Source organism: Heterodontus francisci, chromosome 14, assembly GCF_036365525.1.
Source record: "Heterodontus francisci isolate sHetFra1 chromosome 14, sHetFra1.hap1, whole genome shotgun sequence".
Classification (NCBI taxonomy): Eukaryota; Metazoa; Chordata; class Chondrichthyes; order Heterodontiformes; family Heterodontidae; genus Heterodontus; species Heterodontus francisci.
In genome coordinates, this window is record NC_090384.1 from 91,215,630 (window position 1) to 91,232,506 (window position 16,877).

The 16,877-nt window shown below is 43.0% G+C and overlaps 1 protein-coding gene across 1 annotated transcript in view; it reads right to left on the reverse strand.

The window, feature by feature from the left end:
* Positions 1 to 16,877, reverse strand: part of LOC137377151 (zinc finger protein 761-like) — a 54,792-nt gene that overhangs the window by 2,897 nt on the left and 35,018 nt on the right. The window contains exons 10-11 of the mRNA XM_068046527.1: positions 7,495 to 7,641; positions 5,213 to 5,872 (exon numbers count right to left, since the gene is read on the reverse strand). Coding sequence (XP_067902628.1) covers positions 5,213 to 5,872; positions 7,495 to 7,641 — 807 coding nt within the window. The remainder of the gene's footprint in view (positions 1 to 5,212; positions 5,873 to 7,494; positions 7,642 to 16,877) is intronic.

The following is a 16,877-nucleotide window of genomic DNA, read 5'->3' on the forward strand; positions in this document are numbered from 1 at the left end:
TCAGGCGGTGATGCAGAAAGGGTGGCATCAGATCAGCCGCCCCCCATACACAGCGTTCAATATTCAGTTGCACTGCAGTCAATGGAATTAAATATCAGGCACTGTGTAAATGGGCGGCCGTCGACATCGCCACGTTTTGCACCACGGCCTGATACAAATTTGCAGCCCATTACTTTTCTAAAATTCTGGAATCAGCATTTTTTTTTTAAAAAGCAATAAGCTGCCTCATAGTTTGATTAGGTTCAGGTCTGGAGTCACATGTTGCTAGTATTAATTAGTTATTGAAAGGTGGGCTTGTTATGTAAAATGTCAAAACATTTTGCCAGTTCCTCATTAATATAGCAGTGAGTATCCCCGCTTTAAAAAAAAATTCTTTCAAGGGATGTGGGCGTCGCTGGCAAGACCAGCATTTGTTGCCCATCCCTAATTGCCCTTGACAACGGAGTAGCTTGCTAGGCCATTTCAGAGGGCAGTTAGGAGTCAACCACATTGCTGTGGGTCTGGAGTCACATGTAGGCCAGATCAGGTAAGGACAGCAGATTTCCTTCCCTGAAGGACATTAGTGAACCAGATAGGTTTTTATGATAATCGATGATAGTTTCATGGCACCATTACTGAGTTTTTTATAAATTAATTGCATTTATAAATTAATTGAATTTAAATTTCACGAGCTGCCATGGTAGGATTTGAATCGATGTCACCAAGGCATTAGCCTGAGCCTCTGCATTACTAGTTTAGTTACATGGGACACTAAGGTTCAATGCCCCGACAGGGAGGTAGTCTTTTCCGAAGCATATGAGAAAACGGGTCTTTCATTTGTTATGATGAGATCAGGTGAAGGTTGAGGGGGACCCCTAGACACCTTTGTCACCTGGGTTACAACCAGATGAGAAAGGTGTCTAGGGGTCCCTCTCAGCCTTCAGCTGGTCTTACCATAACAGGGTTTAATTTTAAACACACCGTGTTTTTAGCTCCCTCTCGGTGAATCCTTGTTCACCGATTTTCAATTATAAGGCAAAGAAACCATGCATAAACAGGTTTTCTTAGGTTCAAAGAAAAGTTGAAATTTATTAAAACTTGAAATTAAACTCCTATTCGGTTGACGCCTACGGATACATGACATGCTGACGCTAGCATGCATACGTGATGCACACATGCAACCAGAGACAGAAAAGAGAAGAAAAATAAAGTGGAAAAGTTTGAGGCTATATCTGAAGAATTTTTGTTCTGGTTCTTCGAGCTCACAGTAGAGTCCTTGATTGTCGGTAGATCTTGCTAGTCATTGGGGCCCAGTATTCTTCTTAAACCTTGTTCGCCGTAGGAGACTGTTCTCTCTTGGGGTTCATGCATCTTCAGTGGATTCAGAGAAAGAGATGGGAGCAGACTGGAGAGATCTTCTCAGTCCAGGAGCAAACAGTCTTTCTGAGTTCAAATTCTGTGGCTAGTTCAAAAGACCCTAGAACAGCCAGTCAGTCATGTGACCAGCTGGTCTAACCAGTCCTGGATCGTATCAACTTAGCAGTCTCTGGAATGCTCCTCTTACACACAATACCTGGTGATCAAGGTCCACTGTGGGTTGAATGTGTCAGTGAATGGTCCTCTGTCCTTTCAAGCACTGTCTGTTAACATGCAAATGTTTTTTCAAGCCATGGGCTGATCTGTTTAACAAGTCATTTCCTCACTCCAGCAACAGTTTAAAGTCAATGTTCATGACAAAATTAATGTGCCTCATTCTTGGCAGGTGGGGGCCTAGCATGACACATTAAATGCTCAGAAAACAAAGACCCTCTTCCAACCCAGCTCCCACAGCACAACATCTCCCTCAGACAATCAAGGTCAATGGTGAGATTCTGAAAAATGTGGAACATTTTCCACATTTTGGGAGACTCCTCTCAGCAAAGGCAGACATAGTCAATGAGGTTCATCATCACCTCCAATGTGCGCCAGCTCAGCCTTCGGCCGACTGAAGAACAGAATATTTGAGATCATGATCTCAAACCAGAGACTAAGGTCACGGTTTACTGGGCAGCAGTTATCCCTGTGCTCCTATATGCTTCGGAGACTTGGACAACCTACAGCAGGCACCTCAAAGCACTGGAGATGTACCACCAGAGGTGCCTCCGCAAGATCCTCCAAATTCGGTGGCAAGAAAGACAGTCCAACAGCAGCATCCTCTCCCAAGCCAACCTGCACTAATCACCCAAAATAAGCTCCGCTGGGTGAGACATGTCATTCGCATGCCTGACACCAGACTCCCGAAGCAGCTGTTCTACTCAGAAATTGGTCACGGCAGGAGACCCTCAGGAGGACAACGGAAATGCTTTAGAGATGTCCTCCAAGCATCCCTGAATATATCAAATATCCCTGTCGACTCGTGGGAGTCCCTGCCTCGTGACCGTTCTCGATGGAGAAAGCTAATTCAGGAAGGCATCATACACCTCGAGTGTCTTCATCAGGAGCATGTGCAGGCTAAGCTGTGGCATCAGAGGAAGCGCACAAACCTCCAAACTACTCATCGACCTGACCCTTCAAGCACCACCTGCCCCTCATGTGGCAGAGTCTGCAGATCACACATTGGGTTCTGAGACGGCTGATAAGTCCATCGAACTGGAGTGGAAGAAAGTCATCCTCGATCCGGAGGGACTGCCCAAGAGAAGAGAGACTGTAAGAAGATGAAACAAAAAGTGCTGGAACTACTCAGCAGGTCTGGCAGCATCTGTGGAGAGAGAAGCAAAGTTAACGCTTCAGGTCTGTGACCTTTCATCAGAACTGGCAAAGGTTAGAAAAGAATTGGGTTTTAAGCAAGTGAAGGGGGGCGGGGGGTAGAGAACAAAAGGGAAGGTGTTTGATAGGGCAGGAGAGATTAAATAAACAAAGCTGTCCTGGGACAAAGGCAAAGCGTGTGTTAATGCTTGTGGTGAAAGACAAAGCATTAGTCCAGAGAGACTGTTAATAGTGGAATAATGAGCAGCTCTGACTACATGAAAAGCAGGCACATGGTTAAAAAATAAAAATATTTTACCTTGTAAGAAGATGACTCCTTGTGCCATCTGAGGGCTCAGGTGCTGTTCCATTTCATTTACACTTAGCTAAGACAGACTCTTCATGCTCCCATATCAAAAGAATACTTGCCTCAGGGATTAGTAACTCTGATTGATAACTGAACCTCTCATCTGACAGACTTGAAGAGCAGTTCATAAAGTCTCAATACACAGATAAAAATTCCAGAACAATTATTATACAAAGGGCGATAAGTGTTCCAAACAATCATATAGGGTAGTGGAATCAAAATGTAAAGGGAGTTCTAAGATGCAGTTGAATGCTAAGCTGAGCAAGTTGAAATACCTGAAGAAAGCATCCCCTCTTTAATAATATAAAGACCTTATTCCTTTGATATGGGAGCATGAGGTGTCTGTCTCAGCTAAGTGCGAATGAAATGGAACACCTGACTGTTAACACCTGGGGGCGGCACAGTGGCGAGCACCGCAGCCTCACAGCTCCAGCGACCCGGGTTCGATTCTGGGTACTGCCTGTGTGGAGTTTGCAAGTTCTCCCTGTGACCGTGTGGGTTTTCGCCAGGTGCTCCGGTTTTCTCCCACAGCCAAAGACTTGCAGGTTGGTAGGTAAATTGGCCATTATAAATTGTCCCTAGTATAGATAGGTGGTAGGGGAATTGAGGGAAGGTGGGGATGTGGTAGGAATGTAGGATTAGTATAAATGGGTGGTTGATGGTCGGCACAGACTTGGTGGGCCGAAGGGCCTGTTTCAGTACTGTATCTCTAAATAAAGACTGCACAAGGAGCCATCTTCTTACAATAGCCCCAAATTTGACATTTTACATAACCATCCCACTTTTCAATAACTAATTAATACTCACTAGTAACATTCTTCCTCTTTAATATGCTTAAATGAACCATTCTCTTCGGTGCCCAATTGTGTTGAGATTGAGCTCAATGGATCGAATGGCCTTTTCTTAAATAACTACCTGCCAGTAATAACCTGTCACTCTCACATTTACTGGGTTCAACAACTGTGAGCAGCAAGTTCCCTTCATGATGCTACCAGCACATTTCATTTAACAAGAATATTGTCTAAAAATGATTCATTGTGACTGTTTGATTTCTTCTAAAGTACTAATACTGAAACCCTTGTCAGTCATTTCCAAAGTATTATTTTTCTCAAGATACATGCCATTTCTTCATAAAGAGTGTAGGGTAAACTATTGCTCCCTAGCCTCAACTACCCATTAAGAGGTTCAAAAAATGGCTGGGGTAATTCTCCCTTCAGCTTTCACTTCCTCTCCATGGAGAAATGCTCAGATTTCATCTGCATCTTTCCACTGTTACATTTGGGAATTCTCACTAGGTACTCATGGACACAAATCTCCATCCTGCTACTGCACAGCAGAGCGCATCAACGCTCACTCTGTGTTGATTATAAAACTCACCTTGTAAATTGATCTCAAAACACCAAAATAATACTTATGTCCTTGAAAACCAACATGAGGTAACAGAAAAAGGACTTACTTGTCTATCTAGTTTGTCTCACCGAGTTGTGATACCTTGTACATCAGGATATAAACACTGTTTACCCACCATGAGCCATGTAATCTTCTGGGCAAGGCAAAAAAAAGATTAAAAACACAGGCCAGTTAGGGGAGAGAAATTTGGAAAATTCCTCTCCAACTCCTTCAGGTGATTATATCTATTCCAGATGATCACATTGGCCCAGATTTATATAGTGCCTCTAGTACTATCTGATCTCCACCCCAGCCAGAACCGGTCCAGCTCTCTTACTGGCTCCAATTCTGTTCCCTGTAGGGTGTATGTATATTTAATGTCAGACCTGCCCAAGTGCATAACATATTTTTCCAAGTTAAATATAATTTTCCAAACACAGGACCATTCCCCCAACACACACTCACATATTTTTGTATCATCCGCAAACTTGCAGATCATCTCTCCACACCAATATCTAGGTTATTAATGAAAATAGTTAACAGCAATGGTCTCAACATTGATCCTGTAGGGATGTTACTAGTAACCAATCTCAAAGAAGATCCAAATCCACTGATAATTGTCTGCCTGCATACAACCAATTCTTAAACCACCACAGCAGATTGTCACTAATTTCACAAGACTTGATCTTGTAGAGGAGCAACTTGTGAGGTAACTTATCAGAATCTTTTTGAAAGTTCAGGCAAGGCTCTTACCTGAGGGAAATCGTCTATGCTTCTGAAGGGAGGAAGAGTCCACAAATGTTTTCTTGCAACCATCACACTTGTATGGCTTTTCTCCAGTGTGGCGGCGGAGATGTACTTTTAGATGTGTATTACGACGAAATGCTTTGACACAAAAAGTACATGCGTAAGGTCGTTCACCTGTGTGAGTTCGGCGATGGTCATTTAAATTGGACTTCTCTGCAAAACCTCTTCCGCATTCATCACACACATACGGCTTCTCTCCGGTGTGGGTGCGTCTGTGCATTGTTAACTGTGCTTTGCGCAAAAATCTTCTCCCACAGTATTCACATTTAAAGCAATTTCCTCCAGCAGAAATAATGTCATTGCTTAAAGATGTGAGCTCTTTAAATGTCTTTCCATTGTTCAAAGGTCTCAAACAGGAGATGGTTTTGTTATCAGTTTTATAGTTTATGCAATTCATCTCCCCCACTGGAGAATGGGAACTGTTAGTTCTTTTGTCTTCAAATGGGCAGTCGCTCAACAGGGACAAAGTACCTCCCAAAGAAATGTCTGCTGCAGAGCTACTGCTGTAATCACTATGTTTTATGAAATTCTCAGGGTAGCGGTAGCCTGAATCCCCAAAGCACACCGCTTCAATAGGATTTACTTCAGGAAGTGCACGGATTGACCCTATAATAATTTAAAATACAAAAGGCTTTGATGCAACTTGAAAACAAATAACAAGACAAAACACACAATGCAAATATATACCCAAGATGACAGTGCAATAGGCATACAGTGTCACCTTCAGCGGTAGCATTCACACCCACATCAGAAGGTTGTGAGTTCAAGATCAACTCCAGAACTTTGAGCATATAATCAAGGCTAACACATGAATTCAATACCAAGGGAGCACTGCATGATCAGAAGTGCCAACTTTCCAATGATGTCTTAAAACAAGGCAATGTTTGCCTGGTAGATGGAAAGGAAGCCATGTACCATTCAAAAAAGAGCAGGGGAGTTCCCTGGTGTCATGGCCAATATTTATTCCTCGACCAGCACCACTAAAACAGATGATTGATCATTTCTCTTGCTACTATTTGTGGGATCCAGCTGCATACAGATTAGCTGACACATTTGCATGCATTACAAGTGACTTCAAAAGTTCTTAATTGGCTGTGAAGTGTTTTGAAACATCCTAAGCACTGCAAAGATGCTATATAAATACAAGTCTTCCTTCACTTTCTCTTTGGTCAGGAAGATAATTGATTAAAGAACGAAACTAGAATTATCAAAACAGTTTCAAGAAATTTTACTGGCAGTTCATTATTGTGCAAACGACTGGGTCGCATTTTATATTGTTTTCTAGATGTTCAGTAAGTTTTTTTCCCCCCCCCAAGGTTTGAAGTGCCTTCAAACATACTTGTATGATAACAATGCAATATAACTGCAATTTGTTGAAAAAATTAAGGAAATACAGTTACTTTATTACACAGAAACTTGTAGCTCCACGACATGATTTTTGTACAGTGAAGCTGCCACATGGTTGTCAGTGAATTTAGTGTTTTAACAAGCTGGCCAACTTGCACACTGTTGAACAGTAGAAAAAAATACATGTTTTGTGCTTGTGAAGCAAGGTTTAGTTAGAGTAATAGGACTGGGACAGAAGAAAGCATGAAGCAGAATAGTCGCTGTTTGAAGTGCTGCAGTTCAGTGTTTACTGCTGGCCCGAGGGATGGCAGCTTAATAAGTGTCACTGTTGGATATGTAACTGTGCACAATGTGATGCACTCAATGATTTTGGGTATGAAAACAAAAGATCTGGTTCAAAAATAAACCAACACATAATCTGTCAATACCTAGTTGAAGAGTGATATAAAATCCCATGCAATTTTCTGATTTGTGGGAGAACTCCTAGAGTAGTGCATTAATTTTAATTTAAATCGCCGAGTCACAGGAGGAGAAACTTTAAAACAAAACTTCCAAATTTTGGGTGTCCAAGTACTGCTTAAATGTCCCAAAACATCAATTTGATTTTCATCTAATCAGTATCCATCTCCTACCTCTATATTAGCTGTAGAGCAGTTTGGGACATCCTGAGGTCATGAAAGGCACTATATAAATGCATGTTATTTCTCTATTTGTTTTTGTGTACTCAACATTGTAAGCATCACCCATCCCAACACTCTTCATCCTGGCCAATTTCAAATATTTGTTGCCACCTACACATCTGGTATCTCCAAGAACATTTTTAGGAATGTTCTTTGCTTACTATCTATAGGATTGGATTTATTTGAAAATTATGTTGTTACCTCTGGTCTGCCTTCTGTTTCCCATGTTATTTCCTTGAATAAACTGCAAACTACCTGCAGCACTGGAATTATAATTCTGACTTTGTTCAGTCCTTGGCACAATAAGTTGCATTGCTGCTGAATCCATCTTGTCGGTTTTGCAGCAAGCTAAGAAAAAAAATAAAAGCAAATTAGGCATTAAAAGCCACCATCATAGACCAGAATAAGCAGGTGATTCACAAAATCAATTGAATTTAACAGGAAGAGAACGTATTGGTATGGTATGCTTCATTGGATAGTTCAAATACTTGAAATACCTAAACAACCTCATACCCTAGAGTAAGGAAGCATAATTAGCTTTAATCGGAATAACATTCAAAAGATTCACTATATTATAACAGGGACTACACTTCAAATCTATTTCATTGGCTATGTTGCACTTTGGAAAGTCCTGAGGTTTTAAAAGAGGCTATGTAAATGCAAATTCTTCATAATGTTCTCAGCCCATGGCCGATATTCTCAGTCTGTGACGTCAGCATTCCCAGCTAAAGTGAACAGGACTAACATCATCAAGGATTACAATTCTAACCACTGTCTTGTACTATTAAGTGGAGTGACATGATCCTGTGTTTAAATTTTCCTACAGAGTGAGCTTCTGATTTTAATCATCAAGGGCAGTTGTAAAGTGCAAAGTGGACAGCCAAAGAGAAAAATAATCTTACAGGAATAAAGGCTTGGTTTCTGAAGATTTCAATTTTTGGCTGTTTCACCTGCTGGGTGTGGTAGCCTAGTGGTTATACTGGACAAGCAGCCAGGACCAAACTGCAGGCACAGGATAGGGTCTCGCCATATTCTTGTCGGTGGTTCATGAGCAAGACACGGATTAGAATTGAAACAAAAACAAACAGAAAATGCAGGAAATGCTCAGTAGGCCAGGCAACATCTGTGGAGAGAAAAGCAGAGTAATGAACTGATGACAGGTAATCGACCTGGAATGTTAACTCTGCTTTTCTGTCCACAGATGCTGCCTGACCTGCTGAATATTTCCAGCATTTTCTGTTTATTTTTCAGATTTCCAGCATCTGCAGTATTTTACTTTATTACTGGTTTGAATTGTGACCCTGACGAAAAGTTACTCTAAGAGTTCAAATCCCACAAAGGGGTTTGTGAAATTGAAGACAATATGGGCTAGAAAAATTAACTGAAAAAGCATCCAGATTATTGTAAAAAAACCCAACTGGTTCATTAATGCCCAGTGAAGGGAGCCCATCTACCCCTTCCTGGTCCAATCTATGTGGTTGATCCTAAATGCCCTCTAAAGTGGCTTAGTAAGCCAAAGTTCACCATTACAGGAGCTCCAGCATCACAAGGACTGCAGGGTAACTAGAAATGGGCAATAAATTAACATTAACATCCAGAGAACAAAGTGAAACTAATATCTGCTGTGGATCACAGATGAAAAGCAGTAAAATATTTTCTACAGAATATATTATTCCATGGTTCAGGTCGGTACACTTTCTGATAATATTACTTCAAAATATATATAATGGGTACATGGCTGAGAGAATATTTTATATGATGACAGAAGCAGCAAGAAAAATTATTTACACAAGTTAACATGATGAAGAACTCGAAAAAACTTAAATATTTACAAGGTAAGATAAAAACTAAAGCTAAATAGAAAATGAACAATATCAAACACTGCAGAACTGCAGATGAATTATCACAAGTTACCAGTGCCCAACTCTACCAGCATTTGATCTGTCACTCCTTAATGTAAGTAATAGTCTTGGGTTTACATTTGTGATATAGCTTGATATTAAGTTAGGGAATATAACTCGACTTACTCCTATGCTGAATGTAAACAATACTTCCAATGCTGCACTAAACAATACAAAAGCATAAACGGATAAAAGTCCTGGATATATCAGAAAACTGAAACCAAAAGTATACAACATGACAGACTACGAAAGTGACCAAAACCATTTTATCAGATAAGAAATGCAGACTTCTTAACTTGAATACAAATATCACATCATTTTACTTGACTATGGCCAGAACAGAAAGTCTGTGCTTTATACATCTACAAGGACAAAGCATCACGAAAAGGAAAAAAAAAATGCAATGCCCATTTTGTGCACAGCAAGATCCCATAAGATAAGTGACCAATTAAACTGTTTTAGTGGTATTGGTTGAGGGATAAACATTAACCAGGACATCGGGACAACTTCCCCACTCTTCTTCAAATAGGACCATGGAATCTTCTGTGTCCAGCTGAGGAGGCAGATGAGACCTTGGTTTGATGCCTCATCTGAGAAAGTAGGCACCTCCGACATTGCAGCACACCCTCAGCATTGCACTGGAGTGTTAGTCGCTATCATGTGCTCATGTCCTGGAGTGAGAACCCACACCCTTCTAACTCAAGTGAGAATGCTACGACTGAGCCATTGCTGACGACTAAGAAACAGAAGAACTCGTGTACCAAATGATTCCCGTGATGAAGATCCACATCTCACAACAAGCTTTGAGATTATGCTGCCTTATTACAAAATAAGTAACTGTTTCATTATTCAACAATGGATTTATATATTATTCTGTTGGTCACTATCACTGCCAGAATATTGTGACCATTAAAATCCAAACTCCTCATTTCCTTGCTCCAGCAACAGTCTAAAATCAGTGTTCATAGGACAAAATTAATATGCCTCATTCTTGGCAGGTTGGGGGGGGTCTGCATGACAATGACAGCATAGTGCCACCAGTTTGATTTCTTTCTACACTCAGTAAATAATTTTAGGAAATCAGGACTATTCCTTGTGCTATTCTGCTGAACTATAGCAGTTGCCTATTGTGATTTTAGTTGCTGATGTGCTAGAGGTTGGTGCAATTTTTGTGCTTTTAGGATGTTGGAGAGCATGTGACTTGTTAAACAGATCAGCCGTGGCTGGAAAAAACATTTGCATACTAACAGACAGTACTTGGAGGGACAAAGGGGCTATTCCTGCTCCAGGTATTTAAGAGACATTTCAGGGTCAGCTAAGACAAGAAAATCTACAAACAGTCGTGGTCAGACGAGCTAGCCACATGACTAACCTGCTTGGCGACCTGGGTTTTTCTGAATTGTACAAAGAGTTGAAAGAGAAAGACTGTTTGCTCCTGGAGTGAGAAGACCTCTCCTGTCTGCTCCCATCTCTTTCTCACAAGCCTCTGGACCCACAGAGAACACATGAACTTCAAGAGAGAAAAGTCTCCTACGTCGAACAAGAAGAATAATACTGGGCCCCAAAGAAAAGCAAGACCTACCTACAATCAAGGACTTTACAGCGAGCCCGAAGAACATTAACCAAAACCATCTTCAGATATTACCTCAAACTTTTCCACTTTATTTCTTCTGCTCTTTTTTGTCTTTATCTGCATGTGTGTATCGCATATGCAGGCAAGCGTGGGCATGTCGCGTATCCGTAGGTGTTAACCGAATTAGAGTTTAAGTTTAATAAAGTTCAACCTTTTTTCTTTAAGCCTAAGAAAACCTGTCTGGCTAGTTTCTTTGCTTTATAATTGGAAAGTGGTGAATAAGGATTCACCAAGGGGGAGCTAAAAAAATGTTGTGTTTCAAATTAAACCCTGTTACGGTAAGAGCAGGTGAAGGCCGAGAGGGAACCCTAGACCCCTTTCTCACCTGGTCATAACAGTCATGTTCAAACCCCTACAACTATCTGGACATTACATACACAACTTCATCTGTGCAGTTAAAATGAAAAACTATTATATCCCCTTGTTACATTTGTGTGGGGGTGGGGGGGGGGTGGGGTTGGGGGGAGAGAAAGGGAGGATGGCTGTACTCTGGATAATTTTCCATATGGCTAGGTCATTTGTAGTGAGCTCAAGAATAAAATGGAAAATATTTGTTTCCATATTTGGGATAACTGGTTCTATCATACAACATCTGATAATGTGTGATCTTCCTTGCTTTGGGAAGTTGAGATGCAATTGGCACCCTTCCGGACTATGACTTAAGCTATAAACTGCTAAATAGATAGATTAAGCAGTAAATGATGAAAATAAATAATGAAAAGACTGCAAATTTGTGGTAGTTGTGGGCTTAGGCTTAACTATCCTCCAGAGCAGACAGAAAATAATGAGCTCACAAAATTGCAATGTAATAAAAACAGAAAACACTGGAAATAGTCAGCAACTCTGGCAGCATCTGTGTAGAGAGAAAGAGGGGCAACGTTTTAGGTCTATGACCTTTCATCAGAACTGCAGTGTAAGCTGGACTAGAGACAAGTCTCCTGAACATTAAAAGAAAAGCAAAATATTGCGGATGCTGGAAATACTCAGCAGGTCTGGCAGTATCTGTGGAGAGAGAAGCAGAGTTTACATTTCAGGTCCATGACCCTTCATCAGAACTGGCAAAGGTTACAAAAGTAATATATTTTAAGCAAATAAAGCGGGGGTGGGGAAAAACAGAATAAAAGGGAAGGTGTTGATAGGACAGAGGGCCGGAGCGATTAACTGACAAGGAGGTCATGGGGCAAAGGCAAAGAGAGTGTGCTAATGGAGTGATGAAAGATAAAGCATTAGTGCAGAGAGGGTGTTAAATGACAGAATAATGAACATCCCTAGCCAAAAGCACAAACATGAAAAAAAACACCATGGGCAGGCACATGGTAAAAAAAAACAAAAAATTAAAAAAAAGAATACAGTTTTAAAAGGGCCAGTCATGCTCTGAAATTATTGAACTCAATATTCAATCTGGTAGGCTGTAGCGTGCCTAATCGATAACTGAGGCAAAGGCCTACTCAGGTCGGAAAAAAAGAACATGACCCGAACCCGACCGAACCACCGTGGATCCGAGCCCGACCCCCTCCGATTTTGCCTCAGACGCGACACGAGCCCGCCCCAACTCGACCCGACCCGAGCATCCCTTTACTTACCTTCGAACTCGGAATCTCCACGAATCTGCAGCGCATGCGCGATGATGTCATAGTGACGTCACTCGCTGACTGCGCAGACTCAGTTTCGTCCTGGGCTCCCAGCTCAGGTAAGTTTTTAAAATTTCAGTACTTACCAGCAGAGCACTTGCCCAGTGAGTCCGGCCCAACCTGACTCGACCTGGACTTGGCCCGATCCGACCCGAGCCCGCAAGCCGGACCCTGAAGATGGGCCCGACCCGACCCGAACCAGACACGTGTTGTCGGGTCCCGTCGGGTGTGGGTTGAGTAGCAGGCCTCGAAAATGAGGTGCTGTTCCTCGAGCTTGCATTGATGTTCACTGGGACACTGCAGCAAGCCCAGGTCAGAGATGTGGGCATGAGAGCAGGGGGCGAAGGGAGTTGAAATGGCAAGCGACTGGAAGCTCGGGGTCATGTTTTCAGAGAGAGCGGAGGTGTTCCGTAAAGCAGTCACCCAATCTGCGTTTGGTCACCTGAGGGTTATCATTGACCAGAAACTTAACTGGACCAGCCATATAAATACTGTGATTACAACAGTGGGCCAAATGCTGGGGATTCTGCAGTGAGTAACTCACCTCCTGACTCCCCAAAGCCTGTCCAGCATCTACAAGTCACAATTCAGGAGTGTGATGGAATACTCTCCACTTGCCTGGATGGGTGCAGCTCCAACAACACTCAAGAAGCTTGACACCATCCAGGACAAAACAGCCCACTTGATCAGTACCCTCTCCATCACCTTAAACATTTACCTCCACCAACTACAAAATACACTGCAGCAACTTACAAAGCCTCCTTCAACAGCACCTTCCCAACCCATGACATCTACCACCTAAAAGGGCAGCAGATGCATTGGAACACCACTACCTGCAAGTTGCCCTCCAAGCCATAAACCATCCTGACTTGGAACTATATGACCGTTCTTTCATTGTCACTGGGTCAGTTAGGGGAACAGATAGGAGGTTCTGTGGGAACGAGAGAGACTCACGGTTGGTGTGTTGCCTCCCAGGTGCCAGGGTTTGTGATGTCTCGGATCGTGTTTTTGGGATCCTTAAGGGGGAGGGGGAGCAGCCCCAACTCGTGGTCCACATAGGCACCAACGACATAGGTAGGAAGAGAGATGGGGATTTAAGGCAGAAATTCAGGGAGCTAGGGTGGAAGCTTAGAGCGAGAACAAACAGAGTTGTTATCTCTGGGTTGTTGCCCGTGCCACGTGCTAGCGAAGCGAGGAATAGGGAGGGAGAGGAGTTGAACACGCGGCTGCAGGGATGGTGTAGGAGGGAGGGTTTTGGTTTCCTGGATAATTGGGGCTCTTTCTGGGGTAGGTGGGACCTCTACAAACAGGATGGTCTTCACCTGAACCAGAGGGGTACCAATATCCTGGGGGGGAGATTTGCTAGTGCTCTTCGGGGGGGTTTAAACTAATTCAGCAGGGGGATGGGAACCTAAATTGTAGTTCCAGTGTACAGGATGTTGAGAGTAGTGAGGTCAGGGACAAGGTTACAAGGACGCAAGAGGGCACTGGCAAGCAAGAACTTGGTTTAAAGTGTGTCTACTTCAACGCCAGGAGCATCCGGAATAAGGTGGGTGAGCTTGCAGCATGGGTTGGTACCTGGGATCTCGATGTTGTGGCCATTTCGGAGACATGGGTAGAGCAGGGACAGGAATGGATGTTGCAGGTTCCGGGATTTAGATGTTTCAGTAAGAACAGAGAAGATGGTAAAAGAGGGGGGGGGTGTGGCATTGTTAATCAAGGAGAGTATTACGGCGGCAGAAAGGACGTTTGAGGACTCGTCTACTGAGGTAGTATGGGTCGAGGTTAGAATCAGGAGAGGAGAGGTCACCCTGTTGGGAGTTTTCTATAGACCACCAAATAGTTCCAGAGATGTAGAGGAAAGGATAGCGAAGATAATTCTCGACAGGAGCGAGAGTAACAGGGTAGTTGTTATGGGGGACTTTAACTTTCCAAATATTGACTGGAAATACTATAGTTCGAGTACTTTAGATGGGTCAGTTTTTGTCCAGTGTGTGCAGGAGGGTTTTCTGACACAGTATGTAGACAGGCCAACCAGGGGCGATGCCACATTGGATTTGGTACTGGGTAATGAACCCGGCCAGGTGTTAGATTTAGATGTAGGTCAGCATTTTGGTGATAGTGATCACAATTCGGTTAGGTTTACCTTAGCGATGGGCAGGGACAGGTATATACCGCAGGGCAAGAATTATAGCTGGGGGAAAGGAAATTATGATGCGATTAGGCAAGATTTAGGATGCGTAGGATGGGGAAGGAAACTGCAGGGGATGGGCACAATCGAAATGTGGAGCTTATTCAAGGAGCAGCTACTGCGTGTCCTTGATAAGTATGTACCTGTCAGGCAGGGAGGAAGTTGTCGAGCGAGGGAGCCGTGGTTTACTAAAGAAGTTGAAGCGCTTGTCAAGAGGAAGATGTTAGGATGAGACGTGAGGGCTCAGTTAGGGCGCTTGAGAGTTACAAGCTAGCCAGGAAGGATCTAAAGGGAGAGCTTAGAAGAGCGAGGAGAGGACACGAGAAGTCATTGGCGGATAGGATCAAGGAAAACCCTAAGGCTTTCTATAGGTATATCAGGAATAAAAGAATGACTCGAGTTAGATTAGGGCCAATCAAGGATAGTAGTGGGAAGTTGTGTGTGGAATCAGAGGAGATAGGGGAACAGTTAAATGAATATTTTTCGTCAGTATTTACAGTAGAGAAAGAAAATGTTGTCGAGGAGAATACTGAGATTCAGACTACTAGGCTAGATGGGATTGAGATTCACAAGGAGGAGGTGTTAGCAATTTTGGAAAGTGTGAAAATAGATAAGTCCCCTGGGCCAGATGGAATTTATCCTAGGATTCTCTGGGAAGCCAGGGAGGAGATTGCAGAGCCTTTGACCTTGATCTTTATGTCGTCATTGTCGACAGGAATAGTGCCGGAAGACTGGAGGATAGCAAATGTTGTCCCCTTGTTCAAGAAGAGGAGTAGAGACAGCCCTGGTAATTATAGAAGCCTTACTTCGGTTGTGGGTAAAATGTTGGAAAAGGTTATAAGAGATAGGATTTATAATCATCTTGAAAAGAATAAGTTCATTAGCGATAGTCAGCATGGTTTTGTGAAGGGTAGGTCGTGCCTCACAAACCTTATTGAGTTTTTTGAGAAGGTGACCAAACAGGTGGATGAGGGTAAAGCCGTGGATGTGGTGTATATGGATTTCAGTGAGGCGTTTGATAAGGTTCCCCACGGTAGGCTATTGCAGAAAATACGGAAGTATGGGATTGAAGGTGATTTCGAGCTTTGGATCAGAAATTGGCTAGCTGAAAGAAGACAGAGGGTGGTGGTTGATGGCAAATGTTCATCCTGGAGTTTAGTTACTAGTGGTGTACCGCAAGGATCTGTTTTGGGGCCACTGCTGTTTGTCATTTTTATAAATGACCTGGATGAGGGTGTAGAAGGGTGGGTTAGTAAATTTGCGGATGACACGAAGGTCGGTGGAGTTGTGGATAGTGCTGAAGGATGTTGTAGGTTACAGAGGGATATAGATAGGCTGCAGAGCTGGGCTGAGAGATGGCAAATGGAGTTTAATGCGGAAAAGTGTGAGGTGATTCACTTTGGAAGGAATAACAGGAATGCAGAGTACTGGGCTAATGGGAAGATTCTTGGTAGTGTAGTTGAACAGAGAGATCTTGGTGTCCAGGTACATAAATCCCTGGAAGTTGCCACCCAGGTTAATAGGGCTGTTAAGAAGGCATATAGTGTGTTAGCTTTTATTAGTAGGGGGATCGAGTTTCGGAGCCACGAGGTCATGCTGCAGCTGTACAAAACTCTGGTGCGGCCGCACCTGGAGTATTGCGTGCAGTTCTGGTCACCGCATTAGAGGAAGGATGTGGAAGCTTTGGAAAGGGTGCAGAGGAGATTTACTAGGATGTTGCCTGGTATGGAGGGAAGGTCTTACGAGGAAAGGCTGAGGGACTTGAGGTTGTTTTCGTTGGAGAGAAGGAGGAGGAGAGGTGACTTAATAGAGACATATAAGATAATCAGAGGGTTAGATAGGGTGGATAGTGAGAGTCTTTTTCCTCGGATGGTGATGGCAAACACGAGGGGACATAGCTTTAAGTTGAGGGGTGATAGATATAGGACAGATGTCAGAGGTAGTTTCTTTACTCAGAGAGTAGTAGGGGCGTGGAACGCCCTGCCTGCAACAGTAGTAGACTCGCCAACTTTAAGGGCATTTAAGTGGTCATTGGATAGACATATGGATGAAAATGGAATAGTTTAGGTCAGATGGTTTCACAGGTCGGCGCAACATCGAGGGCTGAAGGGCCTGTACTGCGCTGTAATGTTCTATGGGTCAAAAACCTGGAACTCATTTCCTAATAGCACTGTGGGAACACCTATACCACACGGACTGCAGTGGTCCAAAACGTTGGTTCACCACCA